This window comes from Amia ocellicauda, chromosome 12, assembly GCF_036373705.1.
Source record: "Amia ocellicauda isolate fAmiCal2 chromosome 12, fAmiCal2.hap1, whole genome shotgun sequence".
Lineage (NCBI taxonomy): Eukaryota > Metazoa > Chordata > Actinopteri > Amiiformes > Amiidae > Amia > Amia ocellicauda.
Window position 1 is genome coordinate 7,837,095 of NC_089861.1, and position 21,906 is coordinate 7,859,000.

General features: G+C 36.3%; 1 protein-coding gene across 7 annotated transcripts in view; it reads right to left on the reverse strand.

Moving 5' to 3' along the window:
• fat1a (FAT atypical cadherin 1a) overlaps nt 1-21,906 on the reverse strand; it is a 77,103-nt gene that overhangs the window by 23,812 nt on the left and 31,385 nt on the right. For all 7 annotated transcript variants that reach the window (XM_066718238.1, XM_066718237.1, XM_066718236.1 and 4 more), the window contains exons 4-9: nt 13,720-13,781; nt 8,226-8,555; nt 7,804-8,014; nt 6,818-6,957; nt 995-1,270; nt 447-657 (exon numbers count right to left, since the gene is read on the reverse strand). In XM_066718238.1, the coding sequence (XP_066574335.1) occupies nt 447-657; nt 995-1,270; nt 6,818-6,957; nt 7,804-8,014; nt 8,226-8,555; nt 13,720-13,781 (1,230 nt within the window). The remainder of the gene's footprint in view (nt 1-446; nt 658-994; nt 1,271-6,817; nt 6,958-7,803; nt 8,015-8,225; nt 8,556-13,719; nt 13,782-21,906) is intronic.

The window sequence follows — 21,906 nt, forward strand, 5'->3', positions numbered from 1 at the left end:
GAAAGTAATCAACTACCTTCTGATACAGCTGTTTTGTATTCCTCTCGTCAGCTGCAGCCTTAAATAAAAGTAATTCTGAAGCTACTCTATTTCAATTAGCTTTAGTTATTTAAAATATCTAAAATATGTGCAACCACCCCCTAATGTTGTTATTTATCCAGATAACAACGGTGGGAAAATAACATCCTATTTTCATGAACTCCTACAGACAACTAAGTAAAAAAAGGACTCCAGTGTCTCGCTGCATTTTCTAACTAATACTTCACACATTCATAACTGACAGGGCGGTAGGATGCAAATGCTAAACTAAGCAGCCCTTTGGCTGACCCTTCCCCAGAGTAATATTGACGCAGTTCTAGAATTTACTGAACAGCATGGAAAATTCAGCTCCTACACAGACAAAAACTAGAGTAGTTCAGACCACTGGTGTCAACGGTAAAGCATACCTGACTCTATGCTGTAAACAATTTCTGCATTATTCCCTTTATCTTTGTCCAGTGCTGTGACCTGTAGCACTGCAGATCCTACAGCAGCAGACTCGTACACAAGACCTCTGTAAGAGGAGCTTGTGAACCAGGGTGCATGGTCGTTGGTATCCTCAACATTGATGGTGACTCTTACAAGGTTGCGTTTCACAGGAACATCTTGATCCCGAACCTGAATGTAAAACAGGATTATAGAAGAGAGGCACACGTTATTGAATGTTCTTAATCTGAGTACATCTAACACAAAACAACAAACAATTCTTGAGACCATCTGCTCCACATATGTCAGTGTTACACATCAATAACCTTGACAGTTTCCTGTCCACATGAAGGAATAAAAATAAAAATCAAGAGAGCTCCAATTGCTTTTGAGGGTAAAAATACAAAAAGATCAATAAACTGGGACTACCAAAAATCTATTTCAGTCAGGTCTGCAGTTCTTAATTTAAGCATGCAGTTGTGGTTTCTCTATGAAAGCCACACATAAGTAAATACAATAATTAATGTACCATCACAGTCAGGATGTGTTTGTGCATGGTCTCATGGTCCAGTCTTTCAGCTGTATACAGTGAGCCAGTTCCTGGATCCAAACGAAATTTCTTCAGGCTGAAGGGATCGGTGCTGCTCTGAAGTGTGTAGATTAACTTATTTTTCTCATCCTTGTCAGTTGCACTGATTTGCAGGATCTCGGTGTCTGGTGCTGTGTCCTCTGGGATATTAATCTCATATTTTGGTTGAGAGAACTCTGGTCGATGGTTATTTGTATCAATTACTTTGATAAACACCTTTTAAATAAGACAAATAAACAAGGATTAACATCTGAAGCACTGCCTAAAAGAGATCACTGAATGTATTCTCTATGGCTGAAATAAACATTTTACAATATTTACATTTAAGACAAGAATAATAAAGTCATTACTTTAGGCTTAAGAAGAAAAATCTATTTATTTACAGATTAGAATGGCATTTTTAAATAAACCAAAAACCACACCACTATCCCATAAAAAATACATACATCAATAGAAACATTTAAAATTGGATTTTTGTTTTGCTGTGATAGGATATTTTTCAAAAACATGTGAATGATAATTGTAGTCAAGGTCTCATGGTCAAATCTTTAGAGGTGCAAAATGTCCATGCAGCACTGGGAGATACATGTAACACATTGAATAAAGGTAAGTTTAGAAACAATATCTCAGGTTAAGCAGATATTTTATGAACATTGTGTTATAGCATTAAACCAGAAAACTACAACCAAAATTATTTTCATTAACCTAATAATAATAAAAAGTATAATTTCTAAATTATATATACACATACACACCATTCTGTAAAAAAAAGACTAATGCATAAATCCATTACCCACTTCAAAATTAAATAAAATCATAATACATTTCCTGCCATTTCTACTCAAACAGATTCTTTGAAAGACTGTGTGGAGAGTTATCATTTGTAAAGGAAAAGATCAAGTGCAATGACTGTGTATCCATTATTATCCTGCACAAGAAAGAGAACTTTGAGGTGCATTGCAGGAAGGTCACTATTCTACATAATGCAGTATGGATTTAAACCAAAAGACACAAAGTGGCAACCTCACAGGCAAAAGGCAGAAAGAGTTTCTCTAAAAGAAAACTCAGGAATTCCAAGGCTAATTCTTTCCTACCGAGCACACAAATTGCATCTGATTTAATCTCCACAACAAATCTCTCCAAGCTTCCACTGGCTTGCCCAACACCTTTCACAATATAGTGCATGCACACATGCATGCATAATTCATAGTAAAACGTTAAGACATATACATGCATATGCTAGGTTTGGGAATACATCATAAGTTAATTCTTCATTAACAATTTCTGCTTACATCTAAGAATTGAATTGTATACAAACTACGGTCCATATCAGAGACTTTGGCAAGACATTTGCATTAATATTGGTGAAAGTTGGTGACTGCTTAGCTAGACAGCAGCACAATGTTCAAGGGTGAAACCTGTGACCATTATAACCAGCACATGGAAGACTGAACAAAACAATGAGGAGGGGGAAAGAAAATAAATAAAAAGTTCATACAGGATTACACCAGAGGGCATGTTTCTACACTACTTGTCCAATTTGTTCCTCCTTGTTCGAAGTTACATCACTGAGGAATCATTTCTGAACACAGCCACCAGCAACTTCCAGCTTTCCAACCCGCTGACTGACTGAGTGGGTTCTCCACATCTTTTATCACTAGCCCCTGTTAAATCAAAAAGGCTGGGCTCAATGACCCACAGGCATCGAGATGGACAGGTCCAAAGCTCGGTGGAAGGAACAGGCATATTTAGAGCTACAGTGCACTCAGGACGCTTTCACATGGTATTGAGCACCAAAAATCGGAAAGCCCGGGAAGCAGCAACTAAGTGGGGCATCTGGTGAAGATTGGTTCAACATCAGGGACTCGCAATTGGAAATGTTAAATAAAACCATTGAACATTTATGAATGCAAATTGCTTTGCTCTGCAGAAAAAAACTAAAAGACTCCTTTATAGGCTAAACAGGGTGTTTTAATCCAGGACAAGTACTGTGCTCCTTGACACATGATGTCACAAAGTGGACTCGAGCTGAATACGGCAGTTGTTATTGTAAGAGAATATGAAACCAGCTCAGGTTTAGTTTCAAAATTCACAGACAATAGAGAGTCCCTGTTTAAAGAAATTGTGAGCAGTACTTTAAGGATAATAGTGGGGAGAGACATGAATAGAAGTGGTTATGGCGACATACTGTTTGTAAAGGTCTTTTTCATTCAACTACTTTCCATTTGCACCAATTCTCCTCTCTTACCCCCCAGTGGCAGAACCAGAAACAGCTTCCTGAACAATTGCTGACCACCTTACCAAATTACCTATTGAGCATGCACCTCCATTACTATCCATGCCTGAGTTTTGCTTAGCGAGAGATCTGCTTCACCTAATGGAAGGTCAAAATTGTAGTTGCTATTGAAGAGCATTATATTGCACTTCTAAACTTCATGTACTGTAGCTGCTGTGATTGTTACTCCATTTTAGTCTAACCTAAAGCTTTTGCCCTATGTAATATTTCACATTGTTTTTTTAATAAGGCGTATTTTCTTCCTGTCATTTTCTAATTAAATGCAGTTGAGAAAGTGTTATAACTCTGAAAGAAAGAAAGAGATCAGCAGCCAAATCCTGAGTTTGGTTGATAATTTGGTCATACTAAAATAAATCTCTCCATTCTCCTCATTCCAAAAAACAAAAACAACAAACTGACCTTTTGCCATGTGAAAACCTCTCATTTGTTCTTTTTTTTAACTTGAAGTTAACACGGATGAAGAACTGGGACGATTATTTCCCCTTTCTTCCTCTGAGTAGGCCATTCTGACAGCAACACGGTGCCAGGCAACACATCAAGCAGAGCGAGGTCTGTCAGTGGCAAGCATATGAATTATGCTGCCTACTCACACCACAGTTCAAGTGTTGTAGTTTTTTTCCTTCACAGTGTATCTGACACATGTGGCAAGAGAGAGGTCAGACACCTTTGCCCATATCATTTAGTCAGCTCTGTCGTTTAATGCTCCTCAAATCACGTGCACAAATGTGACCATTGAACAGGGTTATACCAGACCTTTGTAAAATTTCCTGACTCATTTTGATCATTTAGTTTGCCATACACGTCTGGCATACCTTCCTCTACCAGCCCACTTGGATTCAATAAACACCTGATCCAGTACTTTAATATTTGCATTGCTGCAGGTAATAGATATTTTACTTAGATGTATCCCTATGAGGAGAAGGGATAGGTTAGAGTGAACATGGGTTTACCTCCATCATTCTCCATTTCCACTATCTCCTTTCAGGTATAGCAGAACTTGTTTGCACCTAGAGCCCAGGTATATCTCAGCTTCACCTAAGACAACACATAATTGTATGCAGCCTGGCCAAATGGGTCTGTGTAGGTGTCAACAAGGAGACAGGTTTTCTCTCCCTTTCAATGGCAGAAAGAGGAGATGCAACATAATACAACAATGCTATCTTTGTAAAATGCAAGCCTTTTGGTGTTACTTTTAACAAATATCAAAATGAATGTACTGTGGAAAGGATATTTATATTGTATAATAATGCAAAATGGAAAGAAAACATTAACGTGTCAGGCAACCATAATCACACCACAGATTTTTTAAATAAAATGTGATATTAAACTCTGAATATACAAACCGTTCTGTGTGATACTATTTTGTTGTAAGGGATTCTGCAAGGCACAGGTGCGAGACAAAAACCCTTGTGAAAGCAATAATTATGTTTAAAAACAAAACAGGGTGACATCCAGCTGTCATTTTCATTTATTTTTTTTTAAATCTGTTTGTCCCTTACTGTAACATTGCTAGTCTTCATCGAGCCAAGTGAATGCTAAGGTCCTGACCAAATAAAAACTTATAATCAACCAAAAGTAAATTACAATTTCTGATAGGCAAATGTTGGTCTTTTGTTTTGAGAACAAATCCTTCCTTTAGCCTGATGCAAACTCACTATCAAGTACTGTTGTTTTGTTTTTTTCTCAATATCCAATTATACAATTGGGTAATAGTATTTATTTGGGTCCTTTGGTCTATATAACCAAGACAAAACAAATTTGGTACCATAAGCTAAGAGTTTCCATAATGCAATATCAGATCATAATATGGACATATGGAAAAGAGAGGCTAATTATCTTTAACTTTCATATATAACTTGACACTGCTGTAACAGATTTATACCATATTAAATATATTTTGATTACTCATCCTATAATAAAGCCATATAGCACATCCCTCAGTGAAGGTTATATCAAGTATCTTATATTAACATAAAGGGCAATCTATTTTCAGAGATTTTGTGGTAATAACTTAAAATATTAATAAGATGTTTTTAAGTCTCTCTATGCTGTAAGGAGACAGCCTTCATGTAAAATTGTATAGAAATACAGAAATACAAAGATTATTGTGAATTATAAAGCAATAATAATTAAAAATAAATGTCACTGATGGACTGAAAATGCACCGAATGCAATTCTAATTGTGTTTGAAATACTACCACACAGAACATTCTCAAAAAAGCGAAACAAAAATGTTGATATTAAGCACATAATGGTTTGTAGCAAACCAAATTAAGGCTACAAGAAACATAAGCAAGATAAACCCTTTTAAAGCATTACATCAAATATTTTTCACATAGCTGACCTGTTCAATACGAGTTCAGGACTATTTTAGTTTTATTTAAAAGTGGTGACAGGTTCAAAATGAATTCCCTATTACTAACTGTAGCACAAAGCCAGGCACACCTGCTCCAAGTAATAAATTAAGCCATTTTCAACAGAGAACATTGTAATAGCTGAAATGAAAAGTTCATATGGTCTCATTGTTAAAGTATAGCATGGTGAAGGAGCCTTTACCTTGAACATTTGTATGATCTAATGCCTATTTTTCCTAGGAACTTTAAATTTAAATCACTAGCATATAACATACAAGATAAAAGATTTGAGTACTTCCACATTCTAAAGATCAGTTTCCTTTAATTTACACATTTGAAAACGCAGTTCTCTCTGTTACAGTGCTTCAAACTTGGTTTCAGAACAAGATGTGTTCGTTACTGAATTTCAGCCTTTTTACTTGGTATTCAGGATGCAAATAAGTAAATTATAAATTATAATGCACAAAATGGAATAATGAAGTACATCGACAATTACAGAGAGAGGAGATATGACCTTATTACATTACTGGAGTGAGATAGAGGGACATCAATATTAGTGACAATCTAGACTGATCTACAAACAAGTCCATAGTTATAAATTATCCAGAACTGAGTGTCAGAATGTTAAAAAGTACAAACAAAATCTCCTAGGATAGTTCATACATTAAACATTAAAGTATCATTGGAAAATGGCTAAAGAACCCTTAAACTACTTGAATGAAAGGGATGCTCAATTAAACCATAGCAGACAAAAAAAAAAAAAAAAAGATGTGGTAAAACTGGCTGTTTTATCAAGACTTCTCTCCAAACTGCATCCACACATAATTGTGTTGCAAATAATGTATGAAAACAGCCCGACAAAAGAAAGATTCCAGTCACTTCTGAAAGAAAGGTGTTGTTAATTTTTTTTTTTAAAGGGGGTGGGGGTGGGGGCGGGGTTGGTTGGGGGGGGGGGGTCATATATATTTGTTAAAGGTAAAACAAGACCTTTTTTCACCCATCAGCTTCTTGATTCTGTTAAAACTAGCTTGCCCAGTTTATGGCATTAATATCAAATGAAAGACCTCTTACAAAGTCTACTTTCCATAAACATTTCATTAGCAATTCAATTACCTGGGTGCTGATAGATCTGGTTCCATCTGTTGCCTCTACTGTCAGGCTGTAATTTGATTTCTGTTCTGCATCAAGGGGTCTAGCGACAATGATGGTTCCACTGCCCTTGCCCACATCAAACCGGCTGTCATAGTTGCCACCTGGTTTATATAATGATAATTGACAAAAGTTCAGTGCCTATTAATTTCCATTTTTCTAGCATGCAGCCACAAAACATAAGTGTATGGGAGCCCTAGATGTACTACATTATAAAATGCAAAGGAGAAATAACCAGTGTACCGTAAGACAAGCATTTTATGTACAACTAAACATCAAAGTTCAACACTAGCTTACAAGCCAATTCATCTTTTGCCGTTCACATATATACATGCTTTCCAAAAACAAAAGCACATTTAATGCATATTAAAAGTAGCACATGCACATGTGCTGAAATTAGCCTTAAATATCTAGTCTCTTGTCTGTCACAGGGTAATGACCAATTCCCCATGGATGAACATTAAGTGTCACAAGCATTACACAGATCTCATAATATACAATGACAGTAAATTATGAGATCTCAGCAGATACCTTCTGCTGTACAGTTCAGGTCACAAGCCATCTGAATGATGTAAAACACTTCTTTAGCCTGTTTCCCGCCTTGCAAATCCAAACACATTCCAAAAGAAAGTAAATGGAAAGTAGAAAAGCAGAAAACACAGAAGAAAATATGTCAGTCATAGGTGAGCTGGTTAGGATAAGGAAGAGAAAAGGTAAGTAAACAGGAGAAGATCATCACAAGAGAAATTGTTATGTACAACAGCATGCAAAGAAAGTCATTAACAGAGGTTAAATTGCCAAAGGTTTTCAGAATTATTAGTTGATCACACACACACTTCTTGTAAAAAATATAATGTGCTTAGCTATACTGTTTCAAATCTCGCTTGGAAATGAAAAGTCAAGTCCACATGCCTTAAAGAAAAAGTTCTTCCAGGAAAAAATATTCTTACCAGTGATGTCAAACCAGAGTGGGGCATCAGTGGGCTCTGATGTTATGACACCAACCATATGAGCAACAGGGTCGCTCTCCATCACAGAGAACAAAAATGAAGGCTCATCAAAAGCCAGTGGCTTTAAGGACGGCTTTGGTTTTGGTATCCATTCAATGTGCAACCGGCACGTAGCGGATTTCTGAGGCCGCCCATTGTCCACAGCTTTAACCTACAACAGTAGAAGATGGTTGTAATGTTTATATATTGAAAAGGGAGAACGTGACATGATAACACATTGACACCAACTTTCTTCTGCTTTAGAAGGCCCCCTGCTCACAGATACTGGCACTTTAGGCTATTAACAAAAAGTTCTTAATGCTTTTTTGAAAGCTTATGAATGAATGTATGAAATACATATGTTATGTTCCAAGTTTACTTACCGTAAGAATGTCATATTCTCCAGCTGAAGAAAATTTCTTGGAGGATACCAGGCCTGTTTTAGGCTCGATAAAGAATTTGCCCTGCTCATCGCCCTCCTCGATGCTGTATGATATTTCAGCATTGGGGCCGTCATCTTTATCAGCAGCAATCACTCTATAGATGGGTTCCCTCTTGACCAATCTCTCTCGATCAGGCTTCTCACGCTCTGGGAGCTTAATTTTATAGATTTTCTCGAGGAAGTGGGGCTTGTTGTCGTTTTCATCCAGAACTTTCACAATCACTCTCACAATAGTGGATTTCGGAGGAACACCGTGATCGGTGATGGTAATCTGTGAAAGAGAGAACAAAATTAGGATACATATAAACAATGTAGGTCTGTTTTATGCAGTTCAAGTGTTTGGTCATGGAAGATGATGTAAAATGTTAGCATGAAAGACGGTGGGGTGGGGAAAAAAGTAGCTTGAAAAATAATATACCTATGAATCTGACTTGTTTTCGTGACGGCTAACGATTAAGAAACTTTAGTCCTAAGTGTCAAGGGTGAGAGAGAGAGAGAGGCACCTTTTTTGCTTGAGTTACTGTTGTACTCAGAAATCATTTTAATTAAACCATACATTATATTACATACATTATGCATAAATTATATTAAAGATTTTACAAAAGGCATACTACTACACAAGTTGTTTTGTCTCGTACCTAGATAAAACTATCACCTTGCTTTTCTTGTTTCATATGAAGGAGAAAATGACATCCTATTCAACATCTACCAGCATAGGGATTTAATTGCTTTGTCAGTTTAAATTAATTCCTCAAAACCATTGGGAATTCAAGAGATAAAAAATTAAATGTGCATGAAACAGCTGCATCTAAACATTAAGGCATTTATATAGAACAAAGAATAAATAAGAAATTAACGGACATGAAAATAAAAACATTAATTGAATATAAATATATGTATGTATATGTAAATGTATACATATATGTGTATATGCATATGCACCTGCTATAATATAAATGCAAGCTTTTAGAACAGCTGGAAAAAAGCAAGACCAAAATCAAGTAGCTATTCAAGCCATCTGGTCAGTACTTCAATAAACACAATTAGTCAGATAGTTATACACCATTTGGCAGAGGCTGTGATTAACACAGTTTTGTGTTTTTGTTTTGGAACAATCCAAAGCTGTTCCAGGGCTACTCGGACAGAACTAATTCAATGCGACAAACAGGTTACAGGAGTTCGTTCAGTGGTGCATGTATGTATAAGAAAATTGTAATTCTAACCAAATGCAGGTACACACAGTATTGGCAATAGTGAAGTGCATACTTTTCATAAACGTAGATATTGAGTAGTGAGAAAAAAATAACACTCCTGAGATTGTCAGCAAAAATCCATGGAAACTGGCTTTGCTTTATCTAAATAAACTGATTACAAATGTGTGTTAATTGTTAAATACAAAATAGTAATTTAATGAATTAAGACACCTCTAGTAACATGAAGCACCAAAAATAAGGACTATGAACTTCTTTGACAGTAGTAATTTCAATTAAATAATTGAGATTGGGTCATGAGTCTATTGTTCTTCTATCTTCTATATAACAGTCTGATCTGAGAAATGTAATTGTGTCTGTACAACATAAATGCCCTTCAGTCAAGATGGATACCACTGGTATATCTGGAATAGATCTGGGAGGTAATATTAAATAATAAATTATTGTTATTGTTAATTGAATTGTGTTTTTAGCAATGCAACATCATTGCTATACTGGGGGGGGGAAGCATCCACACAACCCTATGGCAGGTGGAAATTGGCAATGTTAAATGTCAAATTATTGAGATGTGTAATGGACCAAACAAGTTTACATTTGTTACCTAAAATAACAATAATGTATTTTCTTTAATAAAGCATTGAATGAGATGCCTGACACAGGGCATGCTGGTAATTACTTTCACAGCAGAACACAAATGTGTATTGTAATGGGAGCTCTACATTATGATCAAATGTACAGAACTAAATCCAAAATTGCTTGAATACATGAGTTTGCGGTTTGGCTGAATTAATGGTTCAGAATTTCTTTACATTGTTTTGGTTGGTGTTGTGGGTGCAATATTATGCATACACAGATTAACACTAGAAGAGCTGAGCCGGTCAATTTGACCAATTTGTTTATTCAACTTTGAATTACTCCATGTTCCTAAATACACTGCGCATACCCGTTTGTGACTTTTCCTAAATATATGTACTAAACATGTCTACAGCGTTTTAACTGCATAAACACAAAAATAAATAAGTTATAAACACTATTGCTATTGCTACTGCACATAGTACAGAGTGCAATAACGCAGGCACATCGCAAGCTAAATAATGATTAATGGACATAATCAGTGGAGGAGCATTTATTGTGGTGCTATACACTCACCTAAAGGATTATTAGGAACACCATTCTAATACTGTGTTTGACCCCCTTTCGCCTTCAGAACTGCCTTAATTCTATGTGGCATTGATTCAACAAGGTGCTGAAAGCATTCTTTAGAAATGTTGGTCCATATTGATAGGATTGCATCTTGCAGTTGATGGAGATTTGTGGGATGCACGTCCAGGGCACGAAGCTCCCGTTCCACCACATCCCAAAGATGCTCTATTGGGTTGAGATCTGGTGACTGTGGGGGCCAGTTTAGTACAGTGAACTCATTGTCATGTTCAAGAAACCAATTTGAAATGATTCGACCTTTGTGACATGCTGCATTATCCTGCTGGAAGTAGCCATCAGAGGATGGGTACATGGTGGTCATAAAGGGATGGACATGGTCAGAAACAATGCTCAGGTAGGCCGTGGCATTTAAACGATGCCCAATTGGCACTAAGGGGCCTAAAGTGTGCCAAGAAAACATCCCCCACACCATTACACCACCACCACCAGCCTGCACAGTGGTAACAAGGCATGATGGATCCATGTTCTCATTCTGTTTACGCCAAATTCTGACTCTACCATCTGAATGTCTCAACAGAAATCGAGACTCATCAGACCAGGCAACATTTTTCCAGTCTTCAACTGTCCAATTTTGGTGAGCTTGTGCAAATTGTAGCCTCTTTTTCCTATTTGTAGTGGAGATGAGTGGTACCCGGTGGGGTCTTCTGCTGTTGTAGCCCATCCGCCTCAAGGTTGTACGTGTTGTGGCTTCACAAATGCTTTGCTGCATACCTCGGTTGTAACGAGTGGTTATTTCAGTCAAAGTTGCTCTTCTATCAGCTTGAATCAGTCGGCCCATTCTCCTCTGACCTCTAGCATCAACAAGGCATTTTCGCCCACAGGACTGCCGCATACTGGATGTTTTTCCCTTTTCACACCATTCTTTGTAAACCCTAGAAATGGCTGTGCGTGAAAATCCCAGTAACTGAGCACATTGTGAAATACTCAGACCGGCCCGTCTGGCACCAACAACCATGCCACGCTCAAAATTGCTTAAATCACCTTTCTTTCCCATTCAGACATTCAGTTTGGAGTTCAGGAGATTGTCTTGACCAGGACCACACCCCTAAATGCATTGAAGCAACTGCCATGTGATTGGTTGGTTAGATAATTGCATTAATGAGAAATTGAACAGGTGTTCCTAATAATCCTTTAGGTGAGTGTATATTCGTGGAGTAAAAGTGAGGGCTGTCAAAATGCAGTGTGCGGTACGTGCTCATGCAGGGAAAGTGGAGAAACGTGTCTTGTGTGGACTGTCCCGAGCTGTCAGGTATGCAGGCTACATATATAGTATATTTAGGACAGTGCGAGTTTCCACCATGCTGCACCCATCCACAATTGGTTCCACAATCATCCAAGTTTATCAGTCATTTTCCTTCCACCATATTGTCCCTTTCTAAATTTAACAGCATAGTTTTTTCAGCTGGAAGGTTTACAACTGCAATCCCCACTAGCGAGTGACCCTAATACAGGCAATGAAGGAGGCCTGTGGGGATACAGGGGGTGACGCACACCAGGGGTGGATACACCATGCCAGGGTCTTTATTCCCATGGATTGGCCAGAGAAAACATAGCTTGTAGATGAACACATGTGGCTGAACAGAAATGAGAGGCAAGGTGTTTTCCATTTGATCATAGTAGGTTTTATTTTTTGTAGGTGGAGAGGCGGGGGTAGGGTTGGGGTCTTTATGCCCTGACATTTCCTTTGTATATACTGTACACTGTATAACTATACATATACAATGTAAATAGTTGATTCTGAGGGTTGTTGACATGGTTTTAAAGGCAATGTTTAATTTTGCACAGGATTTGTAAAGTCAACAAACCTTTTTGAGCATTGTGATGCTAGTTTTGAGAACTTGATATATTGTTTCAAGAAAGATGTGTGAACAATTGAGAAAACTGAAGAAAAAAAAAACATTTTGAATGCTGTCCTAAATGATAGACACATCAACTAAAGAAAACATTTAAAATCTCTTTACATATTTCCTCAACACAAAGGTTGCAATGGACAATTGACAGTCCAGCTGGTCTGATGAGAGGTTGGTTTAATTTAGAAGTTCCCAGAATTATATCTTCTATTTAAATGTTTTATGAATTATATTTGCATACTGCCCGAAATTGTACAATCACATGGATAATTCAGAGAAAAAAGAAAGAAAATGGAACACTAAGTACTTCATCACAATCTAAACTAATGGCATTATTCAAAAATCCCTTCAAATAAATTCAATTTTAAATAACTATTTAAAATTAGTTTGCCTTAGACTCTAACAAGGTTTCAGACACCTGGTGCTGGGACTCCATGTGTTTTCTGCTTTAACTCTTAATTACTCTAATTGAATCCTTTGCTCAAAACCACTAAAAAGAGGGTTAGAAATTAGCTTTAACCCCATACCAAGGGCAGGGTTTCACAAGTCAATTTAGATAGTCTTAAAGACCAGATGTCTGGGATGTAAGCATTTGGGCCAATGCAGAACTAACAATGCTTATAATGAGTGTAAGCAGAAATGTAATTCCAACCCGAGCATACACTTGATTTAAAAACTAGGTCTAGAAGTTCCTAGAAACTTCATCTATGTTGTAAAATGGACAGAAGATAATTTAAAATAACCTGATGAATGCAAGCATTTCAGTGCATTAGTATAGATTAAAGCTACAATCATTTTAAAAGCAGCTTGATAGGGTTTCTCTGAAAGGATTAATGAGAGGGCTTTAATTTTGCAATATCTGAGGGTACATTACAATGTATCCAACAAGCAGTGTCTTGCTATGGAAATGTCAAAGTTCAGATGAAATGATATCCTAAAAGCAAATCTATGGTTTCCTATTAGTGTTCAATTGTAACTCAATTATACATGATACGGGGTGGTAGCCAGAAGACCAGGACTGAGAAATCCTGCTCTAACAGTATCTGTATTACAAGAAAAGGAAGATTTTCAAAACCTCTTAAGTCAGATTCTAAATGCCTTTTTCCAACTTTAAATAAAGTCTACAACACAACGGCGGCAGGAAGTTGTTTACCTCAAGAATATGTTCTGCTTGCTGTTCCCGATCCAATTTTCTTGATGTAGTTGTAACCAGGCCTGTAACCGAAAGAGGATAATGCAAAATTAAAAAAAAAAACAGAAACATTCTAACATTTTCATGTAAACTTTTCCAAAGAAAAATATTGGATTTTCATTTTGCTTTAATTTATGCAGTACAGTATCTACATACTTGATCTGGTTATAAAACTAAAGTTCACTTTCATAAACTGAATAAACATGTTAAACAAACCACCTCCTACACCAAAAAAGGGTATATGCATCAGGTCTATATATTATAGGAACACAGCTTTAGGTTTTCCCAACTGTGATACAATTTCACACCATTCCTAATTGTTCCTTTTAAGCTACTTGTGAGAAAAGGCTACAAATATCCTCCTTAAAATCTCTGCCTTTGATCTTCTCAGGGGATTTTCTACACACTCAACAGACCCTCATTATTAGATGTTAAATACCACAAGAATTTGTTAACTGCACTCAAGAGCAAGAGTAAGGTATTGCTTTCAGGTCTGGTCCAAGCTGAACAAATGCTAAGAAAGAAAGTTAGGCCTCTATACTTTATCACTGTGGAATGTCAGCAGCTTGAAGAGTAAAATCATACAGGATTAGGAAAAACAACTTTAAATGAATGTATAGCTATAAACTGACCCATGACAAAATTGCACTTAAGAAACAACTGTATTTCAGTCGTTTCTTTACTTAGTTAGGGCTTCTTTACTATTTAGTTCCATGTGCCAGAAACATTGTGACAAAAAACAAAATGCAGTCCTCAGACAAACAACTCTAGGGTGCCTTGGAAAAGCAAAACAAGAATAAAAATGTAATTCCCTAGTCAAGCCTCAAGTGTGAACTCAAAGTGCACAGAAATGCCTTCAAGCAGTTCCACTGTTTTATGCATTTAGATTTGCTATGTTTAGGCCTTCTACTTTTCACCATTAATTTTATATGTAAAACAAAAACATCTTCAAAAGAAACTAAAGTTTCTAAAAAGTTTTTCATTTGAAACTTAAATATCTAACACATTTGACTGCTGTTTGGCAAAGAAAATTTAATGTACAACCAAAATGAGTTGAGACTCCAGAAAATTAGTCTGCACAATATGTTTAAGATATCAGAAGGACTCTTGACAGATTTCTCTCCTTATTCAATTTGATAAAAAAAGAGTATGTGGAGTTACAAAAATACAAGACAGAAGGAAAAATATTTCATAGATAAACTGTACATCCATTGCCTGACTAACAAAACATAAAAGGCAATAACTACTGCACCAACAACAAAAACTAAAGCCAAATACCGTTATATTAATTTCTGTCCTTCTAAACAATAAACATAACATTTACAAATATATGAAGACTTAACTTTTAACAGTGTACCCCCCTGAAAATGCTGTACCATCTTTAAATAAAAATATATAAAATCCTAATCTAAACATAACGCATAACTACAATTTTCATTTTAAATTAAAAGTGCTTATTTTTTGTCCTCCCAGTATAATTGTAACCTTGCAAGAAGGGAATGTGGAATGAATACACCAGCTAAGACCGCATAAGAAATCTTTTACTACCACACTGCATCTGATTAGCATAAAAAAAGGATTTCCGAAAGCCAAGGCCATAGATGGCACATATGTTATGACAAGAATAGAAAGCCACAACTTAAAACTTTGCAAAAATAGTATTGCGAGTTATACCAACTGAAAATGAAGGGCTTGTTTTTCTAGAAGTTTCATACACCCTTCATAATGTCACCCTAAGCTATAAAACCATTTTCATTTGCAATGCTGGAATACTAAATCACACCAAAAACATTTAGTCAAATCAACTGAATAAGACATAACATTTAATTTGTATAATGGCTTGTTATATACACTCACCTAAAGGATTATTAGGAACACCATACTAATACTGTGTTTGACCCCCTTTCACCTTCAGAACTGCCTTAATTCTACGTGGCATTGATTCAACAAGGTGCTGAAAGCATTCTTTAGAAATGTTGGTCCATATTGATAGGATAGCATCTTGCAGTTGATGGAGATTTGTGGGATGCACATCCAGGGCACGAAGCTCCCGTTCCACCACATCCCAAAGATGCTCTATTGGTTTGAGATCTGGTGACTGTGGGGGCCAGTTTAGTACAGTGAACAGTACAATTTGAAATGATTCGACCTTTGTGACATGGTGCATTATCCTGCTGGAAGTAGCCATCAGAGGATGGGTACATGGTGGTCATAAAGGGATGGACATGGTCAGAAACAATGCTCAGGTAGGCCGTGGCATTTAAACGATGCCCAATTGGCACTAAGGGGCCTAAAGTGTGCCAAGAAAACATCCCCCACACCATTACACCACCACCACCAGCCTGCACAGTGGTAACAAGGCATGATGGATCCATGTTCTCATTCTGTTTACGCCAAATTCGGACTCTACCATCTGAATGTCTCAACAGAAATCTAGACTCATCAGACCAGGCAACATTTTTCCAGTCTTCAACTGTCCAATTTTGGTGAGCTTGTGCAAATTGTAGCCTCTTTTTCCTATTTGTAGTGGAGATGAGTGGTACCCGGTGGGGTCTTCTGCTGTTGTAGCCCATCCGCCTCAAGGTTGTACGTGTTGTGGCTTCACAAATGCTTTGCTGCATACCTCGGTTGTAACGAGTGGTTATTTCAGTCAAAGTTGCCCTTCTATCAGCTTGAATCAGTCAGCCCATTCTGCTCTGACCTCTAGCATCAACAAGGCATTTTCGCCCACAGGACTGCCGCATACTGGATGTTTTTCCCTTTTCACACCATTCTTTGTAAACCCTAGAAATGGCTGTGCGTGAAAATCCCAGTAACTGAGCACATTGTGAAATACTCAGACCGGCCCGTCTGGCACCAACAACCATGCCACGCTCAAAATTGCTTAAATCACCTTTCTTTCCCATTCAGACATTCAGTTTGGAGTTCAGGAGATTGTCTTGACCAGGACCACACCCCTAAATGCATTGAAGCAACTGCCATGTGATTGGTTGGTTAGATAATTGCATTAATGAGAAATTGAACAGGTGTTCCTAATAATCCTTTAGGTGAGTGTATATATATAGCTCTGGATGTCTCAATTTTTTCCAGAGCTGTATGTATGTATGTATGTATGTGTGTATATATATATATATATATATATATATATATATACACATACACACACACACACACACACACACACACTGAGTTGTATATGTACATGTGCATACTATTACAAACATCTGTATGCATGTAACATTTAAAGAAGGCTTTGAAGAGAACTGAAAACATTTTCTTCAAAAGGTTTCAAAATCAAGGTTACAAATCTACTAATCAATTATTTTCAAATTCATAGTCCATCCTATTAATGATTTTTCCTATATTAATCACACACACCTTAAAACACACGACTGTAAATGTCTTTCTTGCATAACATGATGAATTGTCCACATTAAAAATATACTGTTCAAAGAGTTTTACATATTATAGTCTAATAAAGATAATACAGCATGACAGAATGTATTTACTTTTACTGCTTAGGGCCAAATACTCATGTGTTGAAAGGTGCTGTGTTTATTGCATTCATTTCATAACATTTTTCAAAATCTAACAGGAGGCACGTAGTCACGGTAACAAGAGACAAAGGAAGCTTTTTACAGCCCACAAAACACACACGCATATATACAGCACCTAGATGTTCCACATAAGCAGCTGTTCTGAAAATATTCAGGATTAGTAAATCTCAAGAACTTCTGTCAGGTGTGCCAAGTAACAGTTTTGTAAGGACTACATCCATTTGATTCCAAAAAACTTGAAAAGGCAGCTTTAAATTGGTCTTGCTGCCTTCAGCGTGCTAACAAAACACTGAGGTTTCTTGTGTACCCTTTGATGCCAGGGTGCAGGCTTTAAAACCTTTAGTAACACAGATCAGAGGCATGGAGAGGAACATAAATGAATGTGGAAATCTAAATTTAACACAGCAAAAATGTACGTTTGCTTGTAATGTAATAAACATCTAATGCAACTGAAATTTGTAACTGGAAAGATAAAGGTTTACAAACTTTTCAATTACTATTTGCTTCTGACATTTGCCTTATCTGTAGTAAAAATTCGGTGCATGTTAAACTTGAAACAATTCATACATTGCAAGGCCTGAACAAAGTCATTAATTGTTCACATGCTTTGACTGATTCTTGAAAATACTGTAGAAATAGCAATGTGCATTTCACCTCCAAGATGTAGTCTATATTTATTGTTTGATGTAAAGAATGAGTAAAACTGTGCATGAGATCCATTTCCTTAATTAGACCACAGCATACAGTGTGCCAGCAATCTTTTAAGAAGTGTGTACCTTCAAGTAATTTCCCAAAAAATACAATTGTATATATATTATTTATAACTACACATCTCTCACAATAATTTGAATATTACACATAACTGTTCCCTGCAATTATGGATTTGTGTTTTAATCTAGTTCATGCCTTCTAGAGTTTTGCATATTAGTCAACTCCACCAATCTGAAATAAAAGTGTTTCTAAAATTGTGGTTCTATGAATAAACTGTAGTTTTATATTGGCAGCATATCCTTCAGAGAATATATACTTATTTGTATGCCTCAGATAGTCTAAGTTGCTCTGACTACCATTAAGTACCATTTCTTGTACAAGTAGAGTCAGAATTGAGATGCCAAATAGTTAGCAAGTTCTTACCCAGACATATTATTTAGCCGGAAGGAGTGTCAAACAAACAGACAATACACTGCATTCCAATCATTCTAAATACAGGGAGGAGATTTTTTTTTTTAACCACTCACTACAATGATCACAGAAATGGTTTCAAACAATTAAAATGTGCTGTTGCCAGTAGCCTAACTCCTTACTATTTCAAAATGAAATCCAGAAGAACCGTGGTTACTCTCCTGAGTAGGACAGCAGAAAACTTGAAAGCAGAAAATGTTCCTTACTCCCATGAGGGAGGAAACTAGAGTATTCAGCAAGCCTATTAACGCCCCAGTGTGTGCTTAACAGAGCAGAGCAAATGGATATTCATTTAAGGAATAGGCCGATATGCAATCAATACTAAAAACTAAATGTCTGTACATTTATGTTCCACAAATTCAAAACAAATAAAGACAAAGAATATAAGGGGAAAGCCATGATTGTCATGAAATTACTTCTGTACCTCAGGAACTTAAACATTAACTTCAAAAGCAAATATATTTCTAATAAAGCAGTTCTGTAAAACATTTTCACAGTGCTTTGATACTAAATGCAGAAAAAATAAAATTACTACCTCTTACATTGCTGTATGAGGATATAAGACCTTTAATGAAAAAAGTTTTGGGGCTATTTCTAAATTCTAAGCTTCATGCTGACATATGTTATAACAGGAAAATCACAGAAGGTACAAAACAATGTAAAACACTGTTCTAACCATAAAAATTGTGTTTTTCCTGAATATAATACAGGACAGTGCAGGTAAATGCATGGACTTTTCTACTCTACAAATAATTAGATCAAACTCAAGAGACTACATAGAGCAGCTTCATTAGGACTTCAGTCTGAAGGAGCCCTGAACTTGCTGTCTGAGGCTGATTTGCTTTATAACTGTGAAACAGGTAAATCCAATTGGATTACTGCTCTACTTTTTTTGCCATTTTGAACTGCTGTGCTGTACACTAAATCACTATGTTCATCCTTTGAAAGCCCTGCTAGGCCCATAATTGCATTCCTCATTTGAATGAGAAATGTTGAATATGAAATAAATAAGCAACCCTAATGCAAGTAACTGCTATATCTTTTTATAAAACTAGACAAGTATGTGTGACTCCTACATTTCTAAACTATTGTAAGAATTACAAATACAAAGATTAGCAGGTTCTCCAGTCTCCTTCAATGTGGTGTGCGCTGGCAGTTGTTCATTGAAATAGTAGGAAACTCCAGGAAGTTGTTGGAGGTTGTATCCGTTTCCTATTTGGCTTTCCATCGCTCTCCACAGGGCTTTGAAAACCTGCTGATATTGTTCTGAACAGAGAAGGTGTTGTTGAAAACGGATACCAGGACATGCAGTGGATGATTTGCCGGTAAACCCACTGGCTATGAGCATTTTACTGCTTTTCATATTACTCCAGGGATTAGTAATGCATATAAACTTGACAGAAGAATCCATACTCACAAGAATTACCCACATATTTCTTTTCAATTTACTACAGTGACTCGCTGTCCCTGCTGCATGCATATTAGAAGTCTTCACTTAATTTCCATAGCCATTAAACCTCTTAGGTTTAGGTTCTTTTAATTGAATCTTTACCTTGAAAATAGACAATATTAACAGCTAAAACAATGTTTTTTAATTTAACATTCAGCTAAAATTGCATATACGATCATAGACATTTGTACCCTATATTAGGAAAAAAGTTAACTTTTTCAATGAGGTTTAAAAATATTGTTTATGAACTATACCCATTCATCTATGTTTTCAGCTTTACTGCAAACCTAAGTTTTAGTACATACTGTCCCTACTCAAGTAATACCTGGAATCTTTACTACTACTACCACCACCACCACCACCACCACTACTACATTACTACTAGGTGCTCATGGTTTCAAATGAAGGGTGGATATATTTCTGAATATAATAGTGGACACATTTTACTGGCATGTTATACACTGTATGGCTATATTGAGAATTAACAAAGCTCCCTGGAAGGTAATAAAATAGGTTTGTATTACTAGGTTTTTCTTCACAAGAAAAATATATTCTGTGTATTAAAATGTATGAAAGATGTAATACCCAGGCCGGAAGAAAGGACCCGAGACATACTTCAAAGAGATTTCACTTTAATTTTAAAGTCTGAGGTAAACCCTTGGTAAGTATCACTCAACCATCACTGGTGATTTCAAATTACACATTACACCTCACCAAATGCCATGGAAAAAGTACATATTTGGCTGCAGCTCAAGAACTTTAGCTGGGATCAGAACAATGTAAATTGAATAAGCACCAGCCACCAAGAAGACTGGTCTGAAGAGCCCTGGATATCAGTGCTATGAACACAGGAACTGAATTGTATTAATTTAATGAAATACTGAAATAAAAAATATATCAGTAGTTTGTGTTGACTGCCATCCTTAGAAAGATTTTGACCATAATTAATTAATTCATAAATGTGTATGTGTATTCCAGCAAGGAAATAAATTGTCTATGATTGAAAAATATACTTTCAGCATCATTAAATTAAACTATTCAGTCAAGTTCAGTTTTAGCTGCTTTAATGTATATATATATATATATATTTTTTTTAAATATAGACAAAATTATTTCAATTTAAAGACAATTAGGCCTTTACATTTAAACCATTCAAACCTGGTGTAATGAAGACAATTCAAAGTTTGCAATAATGCTAAGAGGTTTGAAATATTTTCAACATTTCTATTTCATTTTATTAGAGTAATTTATCCTGGTTTATTCTCTTTCTCCCTGTACTTGAGACATCACTCTGCCAGTCAATGCAAAACCTCTCTCTCTCCACTGGCAATTTAACACCAAAGAGAATACACATGCTCTGAGAAATAAGCAGGAATAAACATTCTCCAGCACTAACAATAATCCCAGATCATGTCTGTTAAAATTACAAGACATCTAAATTTTATGTGGATATGGTTTCATTCAAGCAGCCTTTTATCAGTTTAATCACACATACCCTCTGCTTCTATTGGTGCCTTTTGACATTTCAAGCTGCATATCAAATAGCTTTTGTTGCACTTAAACAAAAAGGCATAAACGTAAAACCTTCAAACTAAATTATACAGCATAAAGTCTTGCAAGCTGAGCAACAGGTTTTTAAAATATTCGGTCATAAAATGTAATATCCTCCATAACAATTGATCTGTTGCCACCTTCACTTGCTTTATTAAATGGCTTACACATATATATCTTTCATCACCTGTAAAAACAAGTTTGTAGTATATTACAGTATGCATTTCTGGTATACCAGACTGACCATGTGGCAGTATTCTGGTCCAAGGAGTTTTCACTTGAAAATCCTCCAGTATGTAGCGTTGCAAATCAACTATGCCTCACCACAGCCACTGAAGTACAACATATGTGGGAAACATTACTGGCATGCCTGGCAGCAATCTCTCCTCCAAAGTACTTAGAGTTCCT